Source organism: Silurus meridionalis, chromosome 8 (assembly GCF_014805685.1).
Source record: "Silurus meridionalis isolate SWU-2019-XX chromosome 8, ASM1480568v1, whole genome shotgun sequence".
Taxonomy (NCBI): domain Eukaryota; kingdom Metazoa; phylum Chordata; class Actinopteri; order Siluriformes; family Siluridae; genus Silurus; species Silurus meridionalis.
This window is the reverse complement of record NC_060891.1, coordinates 19,729,449-19,756,360: the sequence shown is the minus strand read 5'-3', so window position 1 is coordinate 19,756,360 and position 26,912 is coordinate 19,729,449. Positions and strand designations below refer to the sequence as shown.

Sequence of the window (26,912 nt, the reverse complement as noted above, 5' to 3'; positions counted from 1 at the left end):
GTTTGGTTCATCCATCACCTACTCAGAGCCAAACATCCTGGCCAGCTATTACACACTGTAAGAATATTTATTCTTATGCATTGAGCCAGGTTTTGGCATTTAGCCTAAAAGAATGGTCACACGCCATGTGAAGTCACTTGCCCATGAAAGAGACAGTAATTTGTACAAGGAGAATTGGAGATGTATATTGAACAAAACTTAGAAAAGTATTGCTGTTTGGGTTGTTCAGATAGTTAGCAGGTGCTGGGAGATCAATTTACCCATTAGCCTGCTAATTTCTTACAAGAACACTGATAGAGAATCCAGGCCTTGCGGGTATTCAACAGTGTGAAAGGTCAGGCATGTTGTACATGTTCTTTCACACTTCTGCTGCCCAAAAACATGCTACAAGTGCCAAATTACACAATTTAAGAACATTGCTGTAGGGAGAGCTGGACATGCATGTTGCTGCTTGTCCTTGTGTCAAGTTGTCATGAACACATCCTTGAGGCTATGTCTAACAAGGCATGCTTTAGTCTATTATCATAGTTGTTTTCTAGAAAAGTCTGGGAGCACTGACTTTGCATAAGAAGTTGTCATAGTCAGATTCAGGTGGAACTGATTCAAGTCATTTGCTAAACATCAGGCTGTGTAATACAGTCTAGTAAATATCAGTGTAATTAAAGGTAATCAAAGGATTATTTCGAATATGTTTAAAAAACCTGGGATATGATTTTCATTTGACATGTCGACCTCGGTTTCTCTGTTCGCGATGCACGAAAGATCCGTAATGTTGCGTGATCTCAGACTTGGCTGTACCGTGCCTTCGTTGTCCCACTGAGACAATGTCGCATCAAAGCACCAATCATTCAGATATGCCCGAGATCAGACAAACTGCATCACCAGCTGAGAGCAAACTGTGGAATTTTCCTGGAATCACATAAAATAGGAACTTAGAGGGACTAACAAATAAACCGGGTACCTCAGGAAAGGGCGCCAGCAATGGATTTTGTGGTTTGTAGCTCTGAGGTCTGCTCTTTGCCCACTGCACATTCCTAAGAGGAAACTGAGAGAGGGGCCATTATACAAATAGCCAGAATGCTGCCAAGCAGGAAGGACTAGACTGACTGTGCTGCCAAATGTTTCAAGATCTTCAAGATGCCTCGCTCTAATCCTGCACTGCTTTAAACAACAATGGAGGCAAGTGAACAAGTCCGTCTAAAACACTTACATACAAACACAGGACAATATTATGCTATCAATACTCATATCTGTTATATTGTTACAGTATGTGTTTATATGGCTCTTCCTTTCTGAGTATTAAGTGTTCACTTTATAGGTATTATATCATTATATTATATCATTTATATTGTTTGAATATCTTTTTTGTTACCACTCCATTATCCTTTAAAAGTGTTTAGAAGAAAAATAAATCTATCAAGTCTGTTTTGAAGAATATGCATTGCATGTTGTTTTCTTTCACCCAGACATGTATAGCTTTCAACTCTTCTTCTTTTCCTTTTAAACGATGTTATCTGCAGGTATACTGTTGCCATTGTTATTATGAAGATCTGTTTGTGTTTAAGCAGCCCCATTTTCTTTACAAGAACAAAATGTGGTGATTATAAATTGTAAAAACATTTTATTCAAATTTCATCAGATCACAGCTTAAAATAGATTTACCAGGCTTTAAAGTAGAAATAAATTTCTAAACTGAAACACTACTATTAGCATAACATTTATTTCACAAATCTTACATCAAACATTTATACAAGTTACAGTAAAGGTACCTCCTTATCTTTTTTTACACATCTCTATTTACTGAATACCTCACAAAATCCAACCATGATTTGAATCTTGATTCAAATTCACAGAAAATTCTATCTATCCATCTGTCCGTCCTTCTATCTATACTATGTAGATTTGTGTCTACAGCAAATGAATTGTCTGTTATAAGGCCTGACAGACACTACTATGCAGACACTAATCATAAACATCTCCAACCTCTAGTCAATAAATAATTCTATCTATCTATCTATCTATCTATCTATCTATCTATCTATCTATCTATCTATCTATCTATCTATCTGTCTGTCTGTCGGGCTGTCGGTCTGTCGGTCTGTGTCTGTCTGTCTAAATTATTTATCATATGCATTGATCCTCTGTATTGTATTGTTAAGACCTCAAAGAAAAAAGAACAATAAATGGTAATACTTTAGTGATCTACTGTAATAACTGTGTAAGACCAGATCATGAATGAACTTTGTACTCAATTAAACCCAGTGCAGTTCTCAAAGACTAAACGTGAGAAGAAATGATTTATTCTGATAGTAGTTGGATATTGGATAACAAATTTATAAGGTGAACTGACACATTGCCTTATATAGTAACAGCCAGGAAAAGAACATGTGCTCATGTAGGATTTTTTTTCTTTCAGATAGGATACCTATTTGAAGAAATATTAGATTGTGAGCACTACTGTTTCTAATGCTTGCAGCATGACCGAACTGGCGCACAGGCTGGGTGATGACTGACAGCGGACATGAGACACACACCTTATTTCCTGGCCAGGTGAACATTCCATCAGTTACACACTCAGGCAAGAGCCAGAAAAGTGCTTAAACAAGCAAGAAAAAGAAATATGAAGATAAAAGCCTGTGTGTGTGTGTGTGTGTGTGTGTGTGTGTGTGTGTGAGAGAGAAGGAGTAGGAATGGAGAGCCCATGCTTTTAGTACATCAGCAAATGAGTTTAACGCTCTATCATGTGCACATACTTCACAAGAAAAGAAAAAACGCCACACACAAATTATTTAACTACAAAGCACTATATACTAGAATGTGGATGAATCACATGCTCGTCCCATCTTGTCATAATTTAGCATAATGTGTAACTGATACAAACCGACCAGATCTGCACTGGTGAAAAAAACATTCCAAGGAATTTTTGAGAGAACACATTATGCTATCAACCAATAGATGCCTTTTTTCAAGTGAATCTAATTTAGGGAATGAGTAATAGGAAATCACTGTTTACTCCAACTGATGAATGAGTCAGTGTTTTACTGTTAGCAGCGTGAATTGTCGGTATAGTTGTGTGGGTTAGGAACGTTGTCAACATCAGGGAATGTACCATCATTATGACTTAAGTTAACGGTGTGTGAACTGTGAGGTCAGTGGAAGTGGAAGCTCCAGTCCTTCATCTCTGGCTTTGCTAAGTTACAGCTGCCCCCATGAGTACGGCTGAAGTATTACACGTCCTACAACCAATCTGTTTTAGAGGCTGAAACTCTCTATAGTAGTGTCTTATTTTTTTCTTTCCATTGTATTTTCTTACTACACATATTTTATGTTTTGATACACAGTGCGTATTTTTTATTTTTTTTTTATATCTGAACGGCTTTGGTAAAACATGCAAACTCCACATAGTGATATAAAAACACCTGCTGGGTCATCAGGTTATGGTGTAATACAATAAATACTACATTATGTAAAGTAAAGGTGGCACAGTTGCTAAATCATCTCAACAACTCGTCCCAGCTTCAATCCTGAGTACAAATGATTGGAGTTTCCATGCATGGTCTTCTAACATCCTTGTTGGTTTCCTTCCACCTCAAGGAAAACACAGCATGAATGAGTGTGTACAGTGCCCTGTTCCACCTCACACCCAGTGTTCCTGGAATAAGTTCCAGATCCACTATGATCCTGACCAGGCATTAAGCATGAAGATGAATGAAGGAAGGAAGGAATAATTTAAGAAAAAACACTTTCCATTAATTATACTGTAACAAGCAAATCTTGAAATCCCACAGCTTTGACCATGTCCATGTTGGTTCCAATGGCAACATACATACTGTATACACTGACCAGGCACAACATTGTGACCTGCAAAGTGAATAGTCAAGTTTATTTTTATAGCGCTTTTTACAACGGACATTGTCTCAAAGCAGCTTTACAGAATTTAACAGTTAAGGTGAGCGAGGTGTAATTATCCCTGATGAGCAGCCGTAGCGACTGTGGCAGGGAAAAACTCTCTTAGATGTTATGAGAAAAAAACCTTGAGAGGAACCAGACCCAAAAGGGGAACCCATCCTCATTTGGTTGATAAAGAGTGTGATTATAGTCTTTAAACAATACGGAACACTGGAGAGTGAAAACTAACGTGAGCAGATTTGAGATCATTATAGATCCAACACCAGCTTCTCCATGCCAGAGTCTTTAAAGTCTCAAAGAGGGCTTATGTCCAAACTCTACATGAAGTGAAATCCAAATGGGGCTGGTACATCTCGTAGAAGGTTTTGGATGTTTGCGGGGTCAGCATCTACATTAAAGGTCCACAATATTTATGAGGTGGGACACGACTGGAGCTGGTGGAATTAGCGTAGCTGCTGTTCATATCAACAAGCACAAGTTTATAATGGGTTCGGTCAGATGTACTGGAGCACAATGTTATGATATGTGATGTGTGTTATGTGTAGGACTTGCTAATCTGCACTTAAATTGGGAGAAGTGTGTCAGAGCCACAAACACTGTCAGGAAGACTATTCCAAAGTTTCGGAGCTAAATGTGAGAATGCTCTACCACCTTTAGTGGACTTTGCTATTCAAGGAACTACTAGAAGTTCAGAGTTTTGGGATCTCAAGGAGCATGGAGGATTGTAGCATGTTAGAAGACTGGATAGATACAGCTGAGCCAAACCATTTAGGGCTTTGTAGGTAAGTGACAAAAGTTTGTAGTCAATTCGAAACTTAACAAGTAGACAGTTTAGAGATGATAAGATTAGAGTTATATGGTCATATTTTCTTGACCTTGTGAGAACTCTTTATTATTATCTCTTCATCATGGAACCTGTAAATGGGTGGGATAGTTTAGGCAGGAAGTGAACATTTTGTCCTCAGAGTTGATGTGTTCAAAGCAGGAAAAATGGGCAAGTGTAAGGATTTGAGTGAGTTTGACAAGAGCCAAATTGTGACGGCTACATGACTGGATCAGAGCATCTCCAAAACTGCAGCTCTTGCGGGATGTTCCGGTCTGCAGTGGTCAGTATCTATTAAAAGTGGTCCAAGGAAGGTACAGTGGTGAACCAGCGACAGGTTCATGGGTGGCCGAGGTTCATTGATGCACATTGAAAGTGAAGGCTGAACTGTATGATTGGATCCCAGAGACGAGCATCTGTAGCTTAGATTGCGATTAATGATTGACGGATCAGGACTGTTTTGGCAGCAAAAGGGGGACCAACACAATATTAGGCAGGTGGTCATAAATGTTATGCCTGATCAGTGTATATACATAGAACATTAATCTACACTGTAATGCAAATGTAAAATATATGCAAACACCACAATAAAAATGAGAAAAAGCTATCCAGGAGTGAATGACTGTCCCACTTTTTTTAATTTTTTCACATAAATAAGAAAAAATTGCGAAAGAACAAACGAATAAGCCATCGAAACAGTGCAGGAAAACAGACATTTGTACGGCAGTACTGCAGGTGAGAGCAGATTGGCCTTTTCACACACAAGAAAAACCCAGAATAAATCAATCCCAAGCCATTGGCATCTATATTACATTATGTACACATGACATTTATAATGAATCATTTCACATCTTTAAACCAGTAAGAAAACTCAAATGCCCTGCACCTAAAGGTAGCTAAAAACAGCAGGATGCAGCATAACCCTAAACGAAGGTAAAGGTCACGCTTGTGTCTCGTTTTTGCCCCTGCAGGTCTACTGGCATGAAGGACAGAATCACAGCCACTTTGCTTTAATGAGATGACGACTGAGGTCATCACCGTAAGCCACGGCCAACATATGCAGCCAGACCCATATGCAGTGATTTCATTCTCAGTCAGGACACACCCTGTAGTTTCCACGGCTGTGTTGTTCATCCAAGGTCAAAGGACACGATATCTAAAACGAGACCATATGAAAAGTTTCATTGTGCCATTAAAGGGTGGAGGGTGACTCAGAGTTGAAAACGGACAGCATCCGTAGTTAAAATGCATCCTGTGCGGCACAATTCTTTATGAATTATTCAAGCGGACGTTAGCGCCAACGTTAACAGCAGCTGTGTTTTTACTTGAAGCCTAGTTACATAGGATGAGCAAATGGACAGTCCATGTTAAGACACATTTTGACAGCAGACTTTGTAAATGAGCACCCACATTAACATGAAATCTCAAGATGCAATGGATAAAGCACTCATTAGAAGTTCTACTTATGTGAGAAACTGCACCTATATACTCACTGGAACCTTCCAAACGTTGCAACAGCACTTTTCTTCAATAAGCATTCATCTCTGTGATATAAAGTTTGATAATTGTTTAAATACATGGGTTGAGGTTATGAATATTACACATTAAATAAGCATTTTTTCCCAGTCCAGGTTACTGGAAACAGTGAGGGTTAGGTGAGGATTAGTTGCAATATGAGAAACACTAAAGACAAAATTCAGTCATCTGACTTTTAACTTCTATGGTTTGTATAACACTCGTTTTAACAAAGACAAATATAATATTACAGAGCCTTTGGGTAAACGGGAATGAGTTACAAATAAATTAAGGTCAGATATAACAAAAAACAAAACAAAATATTACAAAAACAGACACATTTTCTCTCACCCTAATGAGAATGTTTGTCATACAGCTAACAAAAACTTTACATAACTCTGATGCTGCTCTGTAAATTAGGTTCACAGTAAAATGCATAGATGTTGCCCAGAGATTTGTAATTAGCAATGAGCTGTTTAACCCAGAGCTCCTCCCCCATTTCTTCTTCATCATCCTCATATTTTACAATGCAGATTCTTCGAGTCACACACATTTGAACAGTGTTACAACAGGCTACGTGATACATGTGAAATATTAACATACCAAAAAAATTGTCAACTGAGACTCAAAAAGCATCTCAACTTTAAATTTCACAAGGCATTTACAACTTAATATATGTGTGTGTATGTGTGTGTGTGTGCAACCTTCCCTGAATGGTTAAGGCCAAAGTGCAGTGTGTGTGGTAGATCCACACATCTTATAGGCTGCTACACTCCATGTGGATGTTCCCAGGTCCGTTAATGCCAAATGTGATAATAGTGTTACACATTTTATTGACTGGACAAACTAACATAAAATGTAACAAATGTACCATTGAGAATAAAATGCAACAGAATTCTCCCTTCATTCATTTTTCCTTTTTTTAACAGTACAAAAAAGTTGAAGATTTACATATTTACATAGCTCCAGCATCCAGTGGAATAAGCCAAAGGCAACTCAAGATCATGTGAAGGTCCTGCTTGAAAGAGAAAAAATCTGGACATCTGTGTGGGCTTCGGTTTAAAATGGCTGTTATTGGAGGATAAAAAGGTGCGTTGGCTCATATAATGCAGCTCACTCGTTGGAGAGAAGACACAGAAAAGAAAAGGAATTCATTCAACGGATCCAAAAGTCATAGCCAGTGTGTGGTCAGAGCATGCCGAAGCCCTCACTGCCCTCACTGATGGCCAGCTTCAACAGTTTGTGCAGCTCCTCATAGGAGTCATAGGTAGGGAGGCACAGCTGGTTAAAACTAGAGGAGGTAATAAGACATTAGATGGGAATTACTACATGTTGAAGGAAAGCAAAAAGATTCATGTAATACTCACAGGAGCTGGGAAATTGTTTAAACTTTTTAAAATTACGCCACCTGCTGCACAAGGCACATGAACCAGGGGCATGGTCTGGCTGTTCGTAAAAAAAAAAAAAAAACTACTACATAATAGTAATTTTTTTATTTCTTTAAATGAATGTTTAAAAAATGTCCAGAAACAAGATGTGGAAAGAGTGAAAACTGAGTAAAATACAGTGCAGTGCAGCACAAAAAAACAAAATGAAGACACTAAGCAGACTTGAATAATGTGGGTGTTTAAATTTGTAATACTTCAGTCACAGACCTGCAATTAAATCGCCATTCTCATTACATGTCAATTGGATGATTTATATGTACACTGTTCAGTCATAACATTACAACCTCTGGTTATTTCTGTCATGGCACCTGTTACTGGGTGGGATTTATTAGGCAGCAAGTGAAAATTTTGTCCTCAAAATTGACGTGTTAAAAGCAGGAAAATGGGAAACGTAAGGATTTGAGCGAGTTTGACAAGAGCCAAATTGTGATGGCTAGACGACTGGGTCAGAGCATCTCCAAAACTGCAGCTCTTGTTGGATGTTCCCGGTCTGCAATAGCTCAAATTGCTGAAGAAGTTAATGCTGTTAATGCTCAACAGGACTGTTTTGGCAGCAAAAGGGGGACCACCACAATGTTAGGCAGGTGGTCATAATGTTATGCCTGATCAGTGTATATGTGCATGTGTATTTGTGTTTACTCACCAGGTGTGTGCAGTTGGCAGCGTGCTCTGTGTTGGAGCTGCTATAATCTGGAAGGAGGGGCAGAGTGTGTTAAAGCCACCAGGAGGAAGCTGAGAAGAGCCGGTGGTGAACTGGAGGAGACGTGCAAGCTCTTCCTGAGTGAAGGAGGACACCACAGCCCAGAACCACTTCATCACCTGCACACACACAGCCCAAATTAATCTCTGCTTGTAATAAACTTTCTTTCGGCTTCTCCCGTTAGGGGTCGCCACAGCGGATCCTCCACACGTTTGATTTGGCACGTTTTTACGCTGGATGCCCTTCCTAACGCAACCCTCCCCAATTTATCCGGGCTTGGGACTGAAAGTGGCTGGGGATGGTTCCCTGACCGGGGATCGAACCCTGGTCGCAGCGGTGAGAGCGCTGCATCTTAACCACTAGACCACCGGGAAATGTTTACGCATTTAAAATGAAGTATGCGGTAAATAAATGGCTGTTGAAATGTAATTGTAAATACATATTTTCAAATGTTCAATATCTTATTTTATAACTTTATCAAATTTAGACATGCACCATGAAAGTCATTTTTATGTGTTTTTCACGTGTTGTTTAGTCTCGAGTACATGTTTAGGTCTCTCGCATATGTAAATAAACCAAAGCCTAAATATTATTGATGTGAATGTGGAAAAAGGAGTCCTGGACTCAAGGCTTTCATTTATGATGAATTTTCTGACAAAAAATTTACTGTATGATGAAAACCATTATATGTAATAAAGGGAAATATATATGTAACATTTAACATGTAACAATTAATATAATATAATATATATTTTAAATATATCATTAATTATTTCTACACTTTGGCTGAGACAGCTAGAAGACAATGTACCTCTGTTCTTCAGTTCTATCCTCTGGCACACGTTTTTACCATTCTGCCTAACTTTTGCAGCTTGCATATCAAAAAAACGTTTCCCACAACCCAAAATCCACAGCAGGTTTGATGTACTGAATCAAGGCATTAAAACTGCACCAGGGTTTGTTTGGAAGCACAAAGAGACCACCACTCGCAGATTGTTTTGTTCTGCACTTCAATGTGAACTCACCACAAGGGGGAAACGCACCAGGGACTGAATGCTGCATATTTGAGAGCACAAATACATGTTTAGCAACGCACCTTCTCTCTGAAATGCCATGAACCTCCAACAATAACAGCATGGGCTTTGAAATCCTGCACATTGATATCTCCAGTACCACACATCAGCAACTGTGAAAGCAAAACACATGGATAAATCATGCACAGTTAAATAAAAGTGAATCAGCTCAACAATGCAGGTGTTCTTATAGTGGCCACGAGATGTGTTTTTTTTTTTTTTAAATATAGCTGGGTTTTATCATTATTAATCAATAACTCAAAAGAATGCATACTCATTCTGAAATGCTTTATGGCTCAAATAAATGTAAATTATAGACACCATTTAAATAATATCAGTGAAACAAAATGTGTACTCTGGTGGTCTGGAACATATACTACAGTTACAGGTCTTTGTGTAGCTTTAACATGCAATAAAATTTTTTTTAAAAGTTAGAAACTTTTACTCTTTCAGAAAGCTAGCCAGGGCTTACCTCCAACTCATTTTCATCAAATATGGCTAAAAGGTTCTCAGGAACAAGTTCATTTAATCCTAAGAATGACAAAACACCTCAGTTAGATCTGAACAAATTCATGTAACACACTCCACAGCTTGAAGAGCTCATACCTTTGAGGAAGTGCTCTACTTCATCTCTCACCTGACTGGCCAGTCTATACTGAGCCAGCAGATTCAAGTAATGCATCTTATTCTCATTAGTCACAGCGATTTGAGCACCACCTGATATCAACTCCACCACCTGGGAAGATAGAAAATATGTTCAAATGTCAAAAATAAACAGAGCTATAATCACATCTCCAAAATATACATGTCTATAGAACATCAATCCAATTCTGTTTCTCACCCATACAACTTTGATTTTGCCTTCACACCAGTAGGGTCAAAACGATCAGTTATGTTTTAAGTAAAAACATTTGCCTGTTGTTTTGTAAGCTGGAACAACATAGCAATGTCATAATGCAGTCATATAATTGAGTATGTATCACCTTTTCCAGTTGTCCTGACTTGTACTTTTCTTCGGCAAATACAAGGTCCATCTCGCTCACGTCATTTTTTAGGATAAAGCAGACTTTTGTTTTGTAGAACTCTGGATCGTCCGTCTCAAAATACTGCCATTACAAACAGTAATTAAAAACAGTCAGCTGCATAATACAAAATAAAACAAACATGCTTTAGTTCTGAAACAATAAACGAGTTGATCCAGGACTGATCCACTGTGCACTTTAATACGAATTAAATAAACACCATGACAAAAACTTTGTGTCCAAACAAAAAAATAAAAAAATCTATATCTACATACATAAATATACATACAGTACATACACACATACACACACACACACATACATACATACATATGTGTTGTGTGTGTGTGTGTGCGTGTATGTCAGTTCCTGATTTTACTTATGTTAACAACTCTAAATATGTTACTTGTAAACATGTTACTACAAAAAATGTAAACACCTAATAGAAAATCTCTAACTGTTACACAATACTGACACTAGAGACTCCTTTCAAATATATATTAAATACCTTCACATTACAGAAAATTGTGAATTACCAATAATATTATTTCAAATGTATAAACGTTGCAGAATAAGAGATATGTAGCACCTTGTAGTTCATGCGCAGGCCGATGATTTGGGCCAGAAACGAGCGAGTAAACCTGGCTCGCACCAGCTGCTTGTAGGCTCCTCCTAAAGCTGACTCGTACAAACATTTCCCCACCACGCGCCCTGCAAACTCGTACATCTTCAACCTCAGGTGAGCAGGACGATCTGCATTAGGGTGGACCTGCCATACACACACACACACACACACACACACACACACACACACACACACACACACACACACACACAGAGTAATCTTTAGTCATAAGTTGTAAGCAATCTTTATATATCACAGGGAGTTTTCTCATGATGAAGGCATATAAAAAAAATTAAAAAAATTCATCCCTACCACATACACCTTATTTTAAGATTGAGCTTGTTGTAGACCATTTGGAAGTCACATGACCATATCATATAAATACGTCATTTTTATTTTATTGTTATGCAATTAAATTCTTAGGAAATACATTTTTCTTCTAGAGTGCTATTTATACATATGGACACAAAAAAAAAAACAATAAAAAAATATTGCTGTGAAGAATTCATTACATTACGCTGTCTTTAATGTTTTATTGTAATTACTGGGCAAACAAATCATGGAGCTGAGCAGCACACTAGAATAGCAACTTGCACCAAAAAATTAAGCAAACAAGAAAACAGTGAGGTAATAAGAACTGATGCTTACCAGACCCTGGTTATTGTCACTGAACCGGTAAAGAGCTGGTTGTTAGTGTCAAACAGGTTCTTACAGATGAGTTCAAACCACTCGCGCCTCGGCCCGCCCCAGTCCAGAGCTTAAGTAAAAAAAGAAAAGTAATTTATATATTCTTTACAAAAATACGAACTACAAAGTACAGGATTATAACATTCATGAAACATAATAGTGCTTGATTTACAAAAACAAACCTTCTTCGTCCTGAAACACCACCTCAAAGTTCTTACTCCAGTCTGACACAGAGAAATTTCTGGTGGCCTTTAGAGACTGCAAAAAAAAAAAAAGACAGTTTTGAATATTTACAGGAACACATCAAGCGCTGAAAAGCTCCAGCAGCTCAGGCCACTCACAGACTCGAGGATGGAATGGCGGCTGATCTTCAGGCAGGTTTTAATACGAGGTCTCTTGGAGTGAATGTGCCGGAGCTCTCGCTGGAAAAAGCTCACCTTGTCCTGAAATGTTTCAGAGCCTCCTAACATCCAGAGAAAATAAACGTTCAAGAGCAATTCATCCACATCACTTGAGCAGATTCAGCTGCATATTTTTTTTTTTCAAAAACTCACCAATGTTCTTGTGCAGGAAGCGAATAAATGTGGCTGCCATAATGTTCCTGTCTTTGCAGCTAAGTTCTACAGGAGGCTGGATCCCATCATCCACCACCAGCGTCAGGAACTTATGGATTGGGTCAGGCCCATGGTACGTAAACTAAAAGGAAAGTGTATAAGTGATGAGCGTCCTTTTTTAAATATTTGTTGTTATTATTATTGTGTATTTGCTGCTAGTACAACATTACCTTTGTTCCTGGGCACACACGAAAAGTAAAAAGGCGCCATGGAATAATCTTCAGGTAAAACTCCTTAACAGAGAATTGCTGCAATATAAAAAATTAAATGTGAGAATAAAAAAATATAAGAAAATTACCATCATTGCCAACCTTAATATTAATCACTGACCTTTGGTGATATGTAGCAGTAGACCTTTTTTGGTTTCTTGACTTTCTCAGGTTGGCCCTCCACTGGAGAGTCGTGTTCTTCCTCATCGTCGCCCATCGATGGCCGTCGTGGTGGCGTGAGCAGAGAGGACGCTGGGAACTGCCAGGTGGAACTGCTATAGTTCCCTGTACCATAGAGGTAGGCCTCAAAATAGATACTAATTCCTGGAGTGGATACGTTCTTCTCCACACAGTTCTTCTCGTTCTCTGAGGTGATGGCAAACAAGGACATCAAGTAAACTTTATAAAAGACAAACAAATGATTAGATGCATCTTTTCCATAACTTGTAGTTGAAAGTCTGCTCCTGGCTGCATTCTTTATTCAATAGTTCATTAGGAATTACTAACTCTACCGAAAGATTAAATAAAAAGTGGCATTGCAAAAGGCCTTTTCTGTCCCATTAAGTATAGCACAGATAACCTTAAGATATACTGTACATGTAATGATGTAATAATGACCACACACACAATTTGAAACAAGATAACAAGCACTAGCATAAATCCAGATCAATGCTAGCAAAACTTTGATGGCTTAGTGTGTTTGTTTAAGTCTGGATCAAATATTTTATATGATATATTTTAATTAGTTAGTTTCATTCTCATGGACCCAATTATTATTTTATTTTATTTTATTTTATTTTATTTTATAAGTAGAAGCTTTTTTGATTGGTCAGGAATTTGGAAAGGTGTTCCTTGATGCATACAATCCTTTCATTTAAATATCACTAATATTAAAAAGATGATAGAATGCCAATTCTACACACAGTTATATTGCTAGTTTTATTGTTGGATGACAATTTATTTTCTTATAATGCACTATTGCTTAATAAATGCTTAAAGAAAACCGAACACATAAGCGATGATCTACACTTCAGAACAGGCAGTTTTTTTTCTGCCAAATGTCAAAGTAAATTTCAATAATAATAATCAAAATCAATTTCACAGTAACAAACATTTTTTATAGTCCAAGTGAAACTAAAATTGTGTTCTCGGCAGTAAAAAACCGAACCGTGAGAACAAAGACAACACCCATGCTTTTTGGGATTCAATAAAAGGAGGCGTGTGCAAATATTACTGATATAAAACAGTATAAGGTATTGCTGTTAAATGGCAGAAGTAAAAGGAAGATATTAGAAAAACTTACCACTTAGCACAATGATGTCAAACTCTCCATTACTGAGAGGCTGGTCCCTGTAAGTAATTCGTGCCCTGAAGCAGCCCTTTTTCTTCAGAGTGAGGCGCAGCAGAACCTGACACTGTGGCTTATTACAACAAACGGTTGTGCTGTAGAAATCTTCAGAACTGTCCTCCTCCGTAGTCCCCAACTAAATAGTCAAAAAAATACATGATACTGAAAAAAGAAAGTGTGCTACCTACCTGTTTCTGATTCTATTGCATCAAACATCACATAATTACAGTCAGTGATGTACAGTAATGGAGTTAATGTAATTCGTTACTGTACATAAGAAGCTTTTATGCTTATCGGTACTTTACTGAAATATTTCCATTTGGGGAGACTTTTAACTTCACTACACTTCAAAAATCAAATATCTTACTTTTTACTCATCTACATTTTGCAAAATCAGTCGTTCCTTTTTATTTATGAGTGGATAAAAACTGAGGCTCCAATCAGAGTAGAGCGCGCTCTGTTTTGAACTTATTTTCGATTGCCTCTTGGTGGTATCTACTTAGCATGAACATCAGTTCAGCATCAGTTCAACAGTAAGCAGAACATTTTGAGAGGAATAAATGATGGAAGAATCTCCTGGCATTATTTGCGTGATTTTTCTGAAGTAGTCGAAAATGCATTTTTGGGCTCATGATCATTTTACTAGATATCAATCAGCCATTGGATACATTTTGAGTACATTTGAGAGAAAATACGTTTGTAAGTAAGTGTATCTCTAATTTAACTGAAGTACATGGTTTGTTCACTTCGTCCACCGCGTCCACTGTCTACAGTAAAAGTTGGTGAGTGGGTATAGAGTTGGGTCAGTTTGAATTACAGGGTTATAGAAGGTTATTCAAAAAGAATGAACCAATATCATGACTCATTGCTTCAGTTCTCAAGCATCGTCAGTGAATGAGTGCTTGAGTCATTGACTATTTGAAAAAGGAGTTATCCAAGTTGATTGTGAGTATAATACTTGTGACTTGGCTGGAGTTGTGTATTATTGTTAATAAAATATGGCATAATAAAATCGGTTCAATTCTTTTTGAATAACCCTGTAGAATCAGTATTCTTTATGACTGATGCTTGTGCATGTTTTTGTAGCTTTTCTATTGCCATTTTTGTGAAACTCTCACATTTATAATTTACAACAAAAAGCAGGTTCTAATCATGATTTAACCGCTCGCTGTGATTTATCCTGTAGAGCTCTTACCGAGTGTATATGCACACTGTAGTTGACCTCATCCACGAGAGACACAGAGTTACTGGTAGGGTTGCCATACTCGTCTCGAGGTTCGATCTGCAGTGTGTGCTGTTGACCATATGTCAGCACCAGAGTTGAAAAGTGGTATGCAATCTTTGTTTTGGATGGCACCACCGTGCCTGTAACAAACACACAACATGAAATTTGATTCAGGACAAAACAATCAATGAAGGACAGAAAGAAACAAGCCCAAAAGTGCAATTATATACAAACAAAGCAAGCACATCAGTCAAAATGACAGACAGCAACAATCTTTTCTTTAAATAATATGGAATAGAGCTGAATTTAAAACTGGCTTTAGCACTCTAGTACACCATGTCCATAAACACAATTGACTAACAAGATGAAAGTTCTGGAAACTCTGTAGAACTCATACAAACACTTGACTAAATGGGGGAAAATGAACATCAGCTCTATTACATAATGTTTTCATCTGAAGGGAAACTTAATCAGAGCTAAACTAGATAATAGGCATGATTAGAACTGCATGTTGTGTTTGAGTCACGGTACCTGGTTGAAATATTTTATAATAGGGGCTGTATGCCACATTGAGCCCCCCCAGTTTAACAGCCACCTCATAGCGGCCTGCCTTGCGCACAGTGAAGGTCACTTTCACCACGTTGGACTCGGGTTCCTGAAGGATCTCCTGGGTGACAGGGATGTCCAGAGCCAGCTCTATGTGAGTGATGTTCACTCTCAAACCCACGGGTCTGTGAGCTGGAAATGGCTGGCCATTTTTATAGAAGAGCTAGGAGGAAAGACAGAAAATTAACATATTATAAGATACTTTCTAAAAACTATCTAAGAACTGTACAGCGTTATATTGGGTTTGTGTGTTGTCTTGTGTTGTCTGTCTGCACTGTTTGCACTAGGTTACACTCTATGCACTTTATGTAGCTTGTGTTGTGTTGTAGCTCTATGTTGTTGTTTAGTGTAGCACCAGGGTTCCGGAGGAACGTTGTCTCGTTTTTACTGTGTACCATTGTGTATAGTAGAAATGACAATAAAAGCCTCTTGACTTTACTTGATGAAGACTTATGTCTTATGCTTATCCCTAGACATTGATTTCGCAATACGAACATCTATTCTACGCTGTTGGGGCTGTTTGGCTTTCCTCTTCTACATATTCAACAATAATTTTGAACAAACAAGAGCATGCCTACCCAACCCTCGCTAATATAAATACCCTGTTTTTTTTAACTGTCCAAGTTTATTCTGTTTGTGTTTTATGGCCTAGTGGGAATATTTTATTTTGGGGTTTATGCCGTGTATTGTTCGCAAAATGAAAACTCCCCTGCTGATTTTGACTTATAGACTATTTGATATAATACAAAGCAGCTCTTAGCTCAAGTGGAAAAAAAGCGTGTATATGGTGGGAGAGGTGGCCGTATTTACAGCATGGTGTGGATTAAAAGCGTAAACATTTCTGTTCAACCAACAATCTCTCTCCAGTCTGTCTGTGCTGAGCATGTTGCCAAAGTTCTCAGTATCCAGATGTGCAAAGCTGATAAAAACAGTCCTGAAAAATTTTAGCTGTAACTACATACCAAGTATTAAACCAGAAGGGTGAATACTTAAGCAACCACAAGATTCTTCCTTTGTTTAATAACCCTTTTGTAACGAATAGGGAGAGATTCCCAATTCAATGCTAATGTAAATAATCGTATAAATTATTGATGACCTGAACACATTCTTTACAAATGTAGTCAAACCAATGTGTCTTCTTCGCAAAGAATCTGTTCGTGTCATGAACTAATAGTTTTTTGCATTAGCAGTTGAAAAACTAAATTGAATCCACAATGCCTGCTCACTTTTAACATAATGACGTAGCAGTGCTGATGATACCTGCACACGGAAGCTCATGGTCTGGCCAACTTCCTGTGGCTCCTTCCAGTCCCAGGAGACTTTGCAGGAGCGTGGGTCCAGGTAGTTCCCTCGCACATAGTCGTAAATGCTACGGTCGCCACGACGCCCAGGGTCCTCATTCTGCAGGAAGCTGACCACACGTGCTGCGAGCTCACATAGGAACTTAATGGTAAAGACGAATGCGATGATGGAAACGGTTATTCCACCTAAAAATGGTAGAGCGCTTCAGTCACATTACGTTCAATAGGAACAAATTCATATATAAAAAAAAAAAAATAATGAATAAACACTTTGAGATCTTACTAAGACAATAAGTGCTAAAAAATTATTTACAATGCATCATAAAGGCTGACAATGATTCAGCTGTTTGTTTGTTTAGGCAGAATACACCTTGCAGAAATAACATCATACGCCTTTGTGAATTTCGAACGTTCTAGGCACTTTATTTTATTGGTGTTCCTTCAAGGCAAAAACTCACCAATCACGTAAAACATGAGGTCCCTTATCAGAAAGCACAGTGCAACAGTACAGCCGAATATCAGCGCTCCAGCTGAAAGAAGAAACCATAAAGACGATGTAATCCTGTGACACAATAATCATGAACACTGGCCTCATTCACACCTAAAATCATCAAGTTCACTCCCCTGAAAGAAGTAAAGTGGGTGTGAGCAGCCGAGAGGAACGGCGCCAAGCTAAAGATTAGCATCCTACACACGTTCAGGCGTCAGGGTGTGGTGACCTCACATAACTGACATAACTTTCTAACACAAAGCCATCGATGTAATATTACATCAGAATGACCTGAGGCTAACAGAGTCTTTCTGACGCCAGTGAACTCACCGATGGACCACTTCTCATTTAGGCGCCTCTCAGCAAGGCTGTGCACCAGCTGAATCTCATAGTCCTGGTCTCTGCTACCCCGGGATGCTTGGAGGACCTTTATGCCTGTGGACAGCTTGATGTAGTCCTCATAGTAATAGCCCCAGGCTGCCAGGGAGAGCTGAAGCTGGCTGTCAAACTGAGCAAGGTCATCCAGATTAGTGCACCCCAGGGTCTTCAGACTATCAAGGAAAGAGAGTGAAGCAATGCTTAGTTACAAAGTGTACATCTGGCAAAATGGCCGACCGCTTTTTAACACTTAAATGCTCAGTGTTCCTGTTATACATTATCATTATGTTACACTCAATGACATTTCAAGAGGGAGAAGATAAGCGATTATCATTTAAGATCTACATAAGTTCATATTTAACCAGTTCAGCACCTACAACTACAGATTCATAGATTTTCAGATATTCATCTTAATGTGTTCACAGCTGTAGCAAAGTACACGGCCAAGGGGTTTTCAGCGTAGTCCAGAGGGGTTTAGATATGAGTTTTAAGAAAACTCCCCTCTTCTAAATGTGTCTATAAAAGTGAACATACCAGTATCTATGTAGCAAAACCATTATGAACCAGAAGAGGAATAACCCAATACAATAGCGTTTCTATCTGCACATAGACAGCATGCTCAGGAGACACTTTAAAACAAAGCAGGATGACAGCGTAGGTACTCACTGATTGGCTTACATTCGTAGCAGGCTTACAATCCAGTGCTTTTTTTCTTTCTTCCTTCAGTATATACCATCAAATCAAATGATTCCACCAGAAACTGCTGCATAGTTCACTCACTGTGTCACACAGTGTCGCTTCCAGACTTCGTTACGGTTTATCTTTGGAAAAATACTTTCTAACGACTCACTCTGGTGTGGGACGACATTATGTGCTCAATGTGGTGAAATGGCTCATGTCACACCGTATGTAACATAATTGTAGCAGAACTGTACACTGAGCAAACAGGAAAGACAGGAGCAGGCAGTGACAACCAGCACAGCACCCTGAACAAACCTGAATACAAACAGTCTTAGGCGTTAGATTCCTCATTTACTCACATCTAAACACAACATTACGCATAATCTCAAACATAATATAACCAGAGTAAGATTATACATAAGCACTACCACTGCTGTGTTCCCTGTGGCTAAAATATCCACAAATTTACACTATTAGTCGAATAAAGACGTATGGTGTATCCAATGAGTGTGTGAGAGAAGGTTGCGGCACTCGCTGCAGCACTGCAGAGCTGGTATGAGTGAAACAATGCTCGAACAGTCTCTGCTGCAGTGACCCTGTACACTGCAGCCGGCAGAGCTCAATGTCATTCAGCTAAAGAAGGGCTGTGCAGGCACTACTGCCCTCTTGTGGAATTAAATGCGAACAACAACAACATGGAGCGCCAAACAAATGATACTTCCTTGTCACTTTCCTGTGATTCATAAGGACCGGCGCGTCTTGAATCACTAATCTGAACATATGGTTGGTCTCACGTGTGGTAGTAGTGTTCGAGGCTCTGCGAGCACAGCCACTCCTGAAAGGCGAAGTCTCTCAGCAGGCGGACGTCGGCTTCAGCTATGTCCCTCCAGCGCCACTTTTCCTTTACCACCTCCTCCAGGCGAGTCAGCACACTCAGACTCAACTCTTCCAGAGACTGCACATCTGCACAATTAAATATCCACACAAATACAGAGCAAGAATTAGAGGAGCAATAGTACTATACTATTCGACTCCGGCTGAAATTTATTTAAGGATGATTTTTTCGCTTTTTTTTTTTTATAATCTCATGCTGTACAAGTGCCAGGAACTTCTATTCAATTCTGATGTGATGTATTTTGATATGATGTCAACAAACAAGCTCTTTAGACATAAAGGTACCAAACTTTACTTGTCCCTAGTGCATGTGGTGTACCTTTACTGTACATCACTAGTCCTTAAAATCCAATTATGCACATTTATATAATATGCACTTTCTGGTATAATGATGTATCTACCGATACAGAGAATGTAGTCATAATGATACTGTACCATACCATGCCAGCTAAAAGGAAGGAGCAGTGTTTGGTAACTGCATTTTCGATACATACCATCCGAAACCAACCATTCCTCACCTTCAAATAAATGCTTGTATTCGGACAGACTATGGCCTTGCAGCCATTCTTCAATCTGACTTTCTTTGCTCTTCTTCCAGCGCAGTTCCCAAAAGAAAATCCATGAGATTGAACAGAAGACTAATGTCAGTAAGAAGCGCCGGTCCATCAGACCATCTTCAGCCTCGATCAGACCTCTGCGTGGCTCAGAGATTAACAGTGGACATCATATCAGAGCCCCTCTCTCTCTCTTATATCGCTATTATCAGAAGACTTGTTTTCTTCTCAGGCTTCCTCACATGATGTCTTCAGTACTTGGAATCTGTCGGAGGAACACAATTTCCCGATTTATCCCGACACACATTCTGTTCAGAGATAGAAAATATTATCAAATCTAAATCCAAGTCTGTGAGAGGCAACCACAGTATCTTGTAAAGTAATGTAAATATTTTAAAAGCACACCGAGGTGGGTGGATGGTGTAATCCAGATGTATTCATTATGCATGAGCTACCCCAATGAGCAGAATACTTAGTTATAATTATCTGCCATCACGCCAGGGCACAGTTACTTCACATCATAAATACAACCAGGCACTGGAACTGGAGATCGCATTAGTTTCTTTAAAAAAAAAAAATTTGATTCAAATTGTGGCTTTAAGTCTGGACAAACTTGTGTGTTAAAAGCTCTCTCGCTGATGACAAACCGTTTTAACTTCTTTCTAAATATCTGGTTGATACATGGTGTGACATACTGGTGTCGGCTTTTACTGCAAATTTTATGCAAAACATCTGAAACACAAGGGCAGAGAGGAAAAAGACAGGTAGTGTCCTTTACTCTCGTTTATGATCTGGACTGGGTCGGTCTGCATACAAGAGAAAAAAAAAAGTCAAATCTAATCCTGCATTGCAGACCAGGATCAGACCAGTACATACTCAGATCCATACTTATACTTGCTGGTTTCAAGTATGGAGCATTTCTGAAAATCAAGTTCAGTCCTACTGATAACAAGTGCAGATAGTAAAGTATTGCAGTGAGTGGCAGGAGTCAGGTGGGTCTGGTTATATGGCTGGCTGAACAAAACCATGGTGGCACTTCACCTGCTCGCCCAGCAGTATTAACACCACACTGTCAGCCATATTAAACCCTGAACAACGAGTAAACTTAAAAGCTAATGAACAATAGCTATAAATGAATTCCTGATAGATACTCTCGTATAATTCGGGTCACGGTTAATTAGGCAAAAAAGCCAATGCTTAAGAAGACAACTTAGCCGTGCAGCTAGCTAACCCGAGTAGAAAAGAAAACATAGCTGAATGTAAAAGAAATAGCACAGGAAATCATAATATTTTACCGTCTGGAGCTGTGAACCCACCCGAAAGAGCAAGTCCTGTCTATTTCTATTTAATACCCGACAACAGAGCGGCACAACTCGCCATGTCTCGCTAATAGCCGTTAGCACTCCGTTGACAAGCGGAGGAAGTGCCCCGCCGTCGCGTCTTGATGACGCACTCGCAGACGCGCCTTCGTCAACATACACGAGGTTTCCTTCTTATTTTGCGCTGCTGTATTTTATTTTTAGAGATAAATCCGACATGGTGAGAGGTTATTTCCGTTTTTCATTCGTTAATCATGAAACATATTTACGTAAATGTTTGTTTCGCGTCATGATACGTTTTTTGACATTGCTTTCAAAAAGAAATTAGCACTAAATGTTGCTAAGCTATCTGTGTTTGCTGCATGGTTCCAGAAAATATATGGCAAAACGATTCAGGGATCTGATATGCGCTGTTTGTAATGTGATTGGTGTCCCATTTTTATTCTATCACTATTACTGCTGTTGGTTTCCCATCTGAACTTACATCGTTAATATACATTTCTGATTTCACTGTAATGTTTGTAGTTAAGTATGGCTAAACGATCAGCAGTAAAAAGGCAGCAAATAGTAAAGTAAATGTGCAAAAATAGTACTGGAAATGCAAAGGAGAGGATGTGTTGAAATTGTACAGCTGCACAGAACAGCAGCAGTAGTGACGTGTAACAGCAAATATCTTCCGAGTAAAGAGTGCAGCTTTAGCAAATGAATATATTGTGTACAACACAAAAGTCTGTAAAAGACAGAGGTTTGCAACCGCACCTGGAAAGTAGCTGTGGTTTATCTTGATGATGATGATGGTGATGGTGGTTGTCAGTACCCACTGAAGTGACCTGCCCAGGAATTTGCTCTTTGTGATTAGAAGGATTTCAAAAAGGATGTGATTTATGAAGGAACAGTCAACTCTATTGTATATGGTGAAATGTGTTAAGATTTGTGCTGTGTTTCCATCTTATTAGGGGAAACAGAAGAAGCAAAAATATGCTTCAATGAAAAGGATGATAAGTTTGAAGGACCAAAGAATGTAAGTCAATTTCATTAAAACCCTATTTCCTGACAAAATATTCAAAATACCATATATAGCTATTTGCAGAATAGTAAAAATGACACGTAAGCATACGGTGCATGCCAGTTCTAACATTTCTGCATTTTCTATTAACAAGACAAGAGAAAGATCGGCAAAAAATACAGAAAAAGAAGAAAGAAGATCCTGCAGCAATCAAAGAGCAAGAAGTGTAAGAATAACATTTGCGGTTTATTTCTTTTCATGGAAGAAGAAATACATTTTTTTCCAATATATCTTGTAATCAGTTGGATTAGTTACTTGACTTGATGAGTGACTATTTTTATCACGGCAGGCCAAAGTATCCCTCGTGTATGTTCTTCCAGTACAACACGCAACTTGGCCCTCCTTATCACGTTCTCGTAGACACAAACTTCATCAACTTCTCCATTAAAGCTAAACTGGATGTGGTTCAGTCGATGATGGACTGCCTTTATGCTAAATGTGAGTGATCGCTGTCTTTTTTATCTCACTAACTGCCTGGTTTTGAATCAGTGGCCGCTCTAAACTCGCACTGTATGTGCATTACGTTGGGTTTGTGTTCTTCAGGTATTCCCTGCATCACAGACTGTGTTATGGCTGAGCTTGAGAAACTTGGGATGAAATACAGAGTTGCACTAAGGTAACTACATGCAGATACACATTCTTAAATTCTTTTACAGAATATATTATTGTGAAAATACAAAATATTGTGATCGTGTTTTATAAAATGTATGTTTAATATTCACTTGTAAATGCTGTGGCAACTTTACTATTAATAATGTGTACACATTCACATCTTCATTCACCAGCCATTTAATCAAATCTACCTTAATGAGAAAAATGCCGACTAGGTAGCGTCATCCTAGATCATTGTATAAGATCATGGAGATGAGATCAAATGAGCTGCAGTCAAGAATTGTCTCCTAGGTGGGCATGAAAACATGTTTGAATAGTGCAAGGAATATGCAGTCAATCATACTGTCGGTATACTGTATATGTATATTTTTTTATTGTATGGAAATGTTACTTCTTGACATAATATTTTGTTGAATTGTTCGTATATAAATGACATTTTATTATACCACAGGCAGAGATGTATTTGATATTTTCAAATACGTATTTCAAATATAAGTATTTTGTAATTTGTATTTTATAGGGTTGATGAAAATGGCTTTATATTTTGTATCAAAATCCTATAGTTTTTTGTAGTTAAAAAAATACTGTAAAATACTTTTGTAAGAAGTGTACATGATGACAGCATAAAAATGCAGCCTCTGATTGGTGCCTACTCAGCAGTTTACCCAGAAAATCTATCCATATGTAAGAAGGAGTCTACGGTAAGAAAGAAATGATAATTGTTGAAATGCTAAAAGTTTTTTTTTACTTCCAAATAGGTGTCCAGCGATTGCTGAATTAATATTTTATTGCAGAATATTGTACCCTAATTAAAAAATATTATTTTCACATACATGTCCCTGTGACATGTATGTGAAAATAATATTTTTTAATTGGTTGCATGTGTCAGGTTTCTTGTGTAATTTAACCAGAGAAAAGCTGTCGCTATCCAACATTGTTTACTTAATCAGCTGAGTGGGTGTAATGGTGAATCGATACAGTAGATCAAATAGGCCAATTAATAGAAGGTTTGCGTAGAAATTTCATGCTCCCTTGTAAAAGTTTTTTATTGTTTTTAAAATACAGTAGTTTATCTTAATACACAATGTGGCTGCTGTATTTCGTAGTTTGATACACTTAATGTGAAGGTATTTGGTATTTTATTTTAAAATGCATTTTGATGTATCTTTGACCAACCCTGACCACAGGGCTCGTGAATTCTCATTTCGGATTGTTCAAGAGGTGCTGATTCAGTGTATTTAACAGTGCCATCTTTCATTTAAATTACAGGTTTATATTATTATCGTTGTAGTTCATTATCATCATTATAGTAACGTTCACAGGGGTTTGTATGGTGGCTGCCCTGCCTAATCCAAGACTAATGATAAATGCGCTTGCTTTGTTATAGATTATACTTTTGAAATAAAAAAAATCTGAAGTTTTCTTTAAGAAGATGCTTATTTCAAATATATGGAATATTAAGGACTTCAAAGTTATGTTTTATTAGTTTTTTTAGTCGGATTCAAAGCTGTTTATAGCTGCTACAATGGAAACTCATAATAGGAGCTCATTTAGGGAAATGTATTTATTGGGAGTTTTGTGTGATGAGTCTGACTGTTTTTGCACCGGCTGCATCTTTTATTTTTATTTATTTTTTGTTATTTTATTCTGTACGTAACACAGTGTGATTTTTAACACGAACTGTGAACAATATGAATAATAAGGTTGCCATTATTGATTCCTTTTAGACTTCAGTATGAAGGCTGCTTCTGTAAATCCCCCTATTTGATTAAATTGAACTGCCACAATGCTGTGTTTTTTAGAAAGGTGTAATATGCATTATTTCACCTGATTTTTAGTACAACTGCAAGGATATCGTGGATATATTCTGTTTCACCGTATGGCTTTCATTTTCCTTTGTCTTTTCTTTGTAGAATAGCCAAGGACCCACGTTTTGAACGCTTGCCATGCTCACATAAGGGAACATATGCTGATGACTGTTTAGTCCAAAGGGTAACTCAGGTAAGGAGGCATCACCTTCTGTCAGTTGATCTTCATCTCCTGTTACAAAAGACATTAAATAAATTAAGAGAAGCATTTAATATTCTTTCTTCATCTTCCTAATTAGCATAAGTGTTACATCGTGGCCACAGTGGACAGAGACCTCAAAAGGAGAATTCGGAAGATTCCAGGAGTCCCAATTATGTACATATCCAATCACAGGTAACCAAGCAAACAAACGTCTGCATTGTTTATTTGCAATTTATCTGAGAAAACCGATGCATCTTTTGAAGCACTTGTTGCAATTGGACACTAGAGGGCGCATAGTTCGTATAAAATCATTCAGAGCATTGATAAATAAAATTTTACAAACGCACTTTTGGGAAAATATAAAGAGTGCAATAAGAAGTTGTATTAATTCTGACTGCATTGTTGAATCCAATCAGTAAAGTTTTTCCATTTCCTATTCTATACACACTGTCAAACATTCAGTAGATACAAGGAAACTCTCAGGATGCAGCAGTGCTGTTTGTACAGAAAATGATTGCGAATATTAAATCCTTTTTACATTTGTTTATTCAACAGGTATAACATCGAACGCATGCCAGATGATTACGGTGCACCAAGATTATAGTACAGCAATGATGGAATATATAACTATTCAATCTTGTTTTGGATTCTGTAATAAATCAGAGCGTTGTATTCTCAACATCTTGCACATTTGTTAGTTTTTCTCTTGTCTTTTTTTTTTTTTTGCCAATTATATGGGTTTATTAAAGTAGTATGAATATGTGGATTATCTGTTGTCTGCTTGTGAAATTTATACTGGCATGCTGTGTTTAGCTCACTGTCTGAGCCCAGGAGGAAATTGAACACTGTGACATTAATAAGCCACTTCAACCTAATGACCTGGAGAACATTTGTACAGTGAAGCAGCAATGAAACTGCTCGTGCATTTAATAGTAATTAAATATCGTGGTGTGATTTTCAACATGAAATGCAGACAGTATTAATAAAAAGCTTACCATTACTGATTCCTTTTAGACTTCACAATAAAGGCTGTTTCGGAAAAGTGCACTTTTTTATTAACTGCCACAATGTTATGATTTTACAAAAGGTTTAATATGCATTAGTTGGTTTGCAGATTTTTTTTGAGTTTAAATACAAGTACAAAGGTTCTGGGGGGTTGTTTCTTTTTGGCCATATTGCTTTAATTTTCATTTCACTTTTTGTTCTACAATAACAAAGGACCCTCACGTAAGGGAACATATGCTGATGACCATTTAGTAGCATTTAGTAATTGGGTGTGGTATCTAAATCTTTATAGATGAATAGATAGATTTGCTATATTACCAAAAGTTTGCAGACACCTGGTCATAAGTGTGGTATGTGCTTTTTGAGCGTCACATTCCACACGTCCCAATTTGCTCTTATAATTCCCTCCATTCCTCTGGGAAGATGTTCCACTAGATTTTGGGGTGTGCTTGTGGAGATTTGTGCTTATTCAGACACAGGGGTGATAGTAAAGTTAGCTACTAATGTAGGTGAGGAGGCCTGGGGTGCATTCAGCATTTTAATTAATCCTAAAGATGTTCAATAGGGTTGAGCTCAGAACTTTCACTCCAACACATGTAATGCATATCTTCATGAAGTTTGCTTTGTGCACAGTGGCATTGTCATGCTGGAACAGGTTTGGGTCATCAAGTTCAAGTGAAGGGAAAATGTCATGACACTGCATCCAATGACACCTTGTACAATTGTGTGCCTTCAGCTTTGCCATAACCGTTTGGGAAAGAACAACATATGGATGGGAAAGTCAGGTGTTCCAATGAT

At 38.1% G+C, this 26,912-nt stretch overlaps 2 protein-coding genes across 2 annotated transcripts; one reads left to right on the top strand and one right to left on the bottom strand.

Annotated features, from left to right (window-relative positions):
- Positions 1-5,347: 5,347 nt before the first annotated feature.
- On the bottom strand, positions 5,348-21,536 carry arel1 (apoptosis resistant E3 ubiquitin protein ligase 1). The gene is given in 23 exon segments (XM_046855698.1): positions 5,348-7,538; positions 8,339-8,514; positions 9,492-9,581; positions 9,941-9,999; positions 10,075-10,204; positions 10,452-10,574; positions 11,080-11,259; positions 11,764-11,792; positions 11,795-11,872; positions 11,985-12,060; positions 12,144-12,265; positions 12,357-12,498; positions 12,587-12,664; positions 12,747-12,991; positions 13,929-14,109; positions 15,169-15,338; positions 15,730-15,967; positions 17,065-17,291; positions 17,564-17,635; positions 17,926-18,146; positions 19,449-19,617; positions 20,067-20,367; positions 21,398-21,536. Coding segments are annotated over 22 exon segments (3,057 nt in total). The 5' UTR covers positions 20,215-20,367; positions 21,398-21,536; the 3' UTR covers positions 5,348-7,435.
- Positions 21,500-25,788, top strand: fcf1 (FCF1 rRNA-processing protein). The gene is made up of 8 exons (XM_046855699.1): positions 21,500-21,641; positions 22,378-22,442; positions 22,582-22,653; positions 22,777-22,925; positions 23,031-23,103; positions 25,013-25,100; positions 25,207-25,301; positions 25,665-25,788. Exons 1-8 carry the CDS (start codon positions 21,639-21,641, stop codon positions 25,711-25,713), a joined length of 594 nt encoding a protein of 197 aa, XP_046711655.1. The 5' UTR covers positions 21,500-21,638; the 3' UTR covers positions 25,714-25,788.
- The last annotated feature ends 1,124 nt before the right edge of the window (positions 25,789-26,912 follow it).

What these genes read in the sequence shown, in the direction of transcription:
- fcf1 (XM_046855699.1), top strand. An exon ending in AAATACAGAGTTGCACTAAG is followed by an intron (nt 23,104 to 25,012) that starts GTAACTACATGC and finishes TTTTCTTTGTAG; the next exon opens with AATAGCCAAGGACCCACGTT. An exon ending in TAGTCCAAAGGGTAACTCAG is followed by an intron (nt 25,101 to 25,206) that starts GTAAGGAGGCAT and finishes CTTCCTAATTAG; the next exon opens with CATAAGTGTTACATCGTGGC.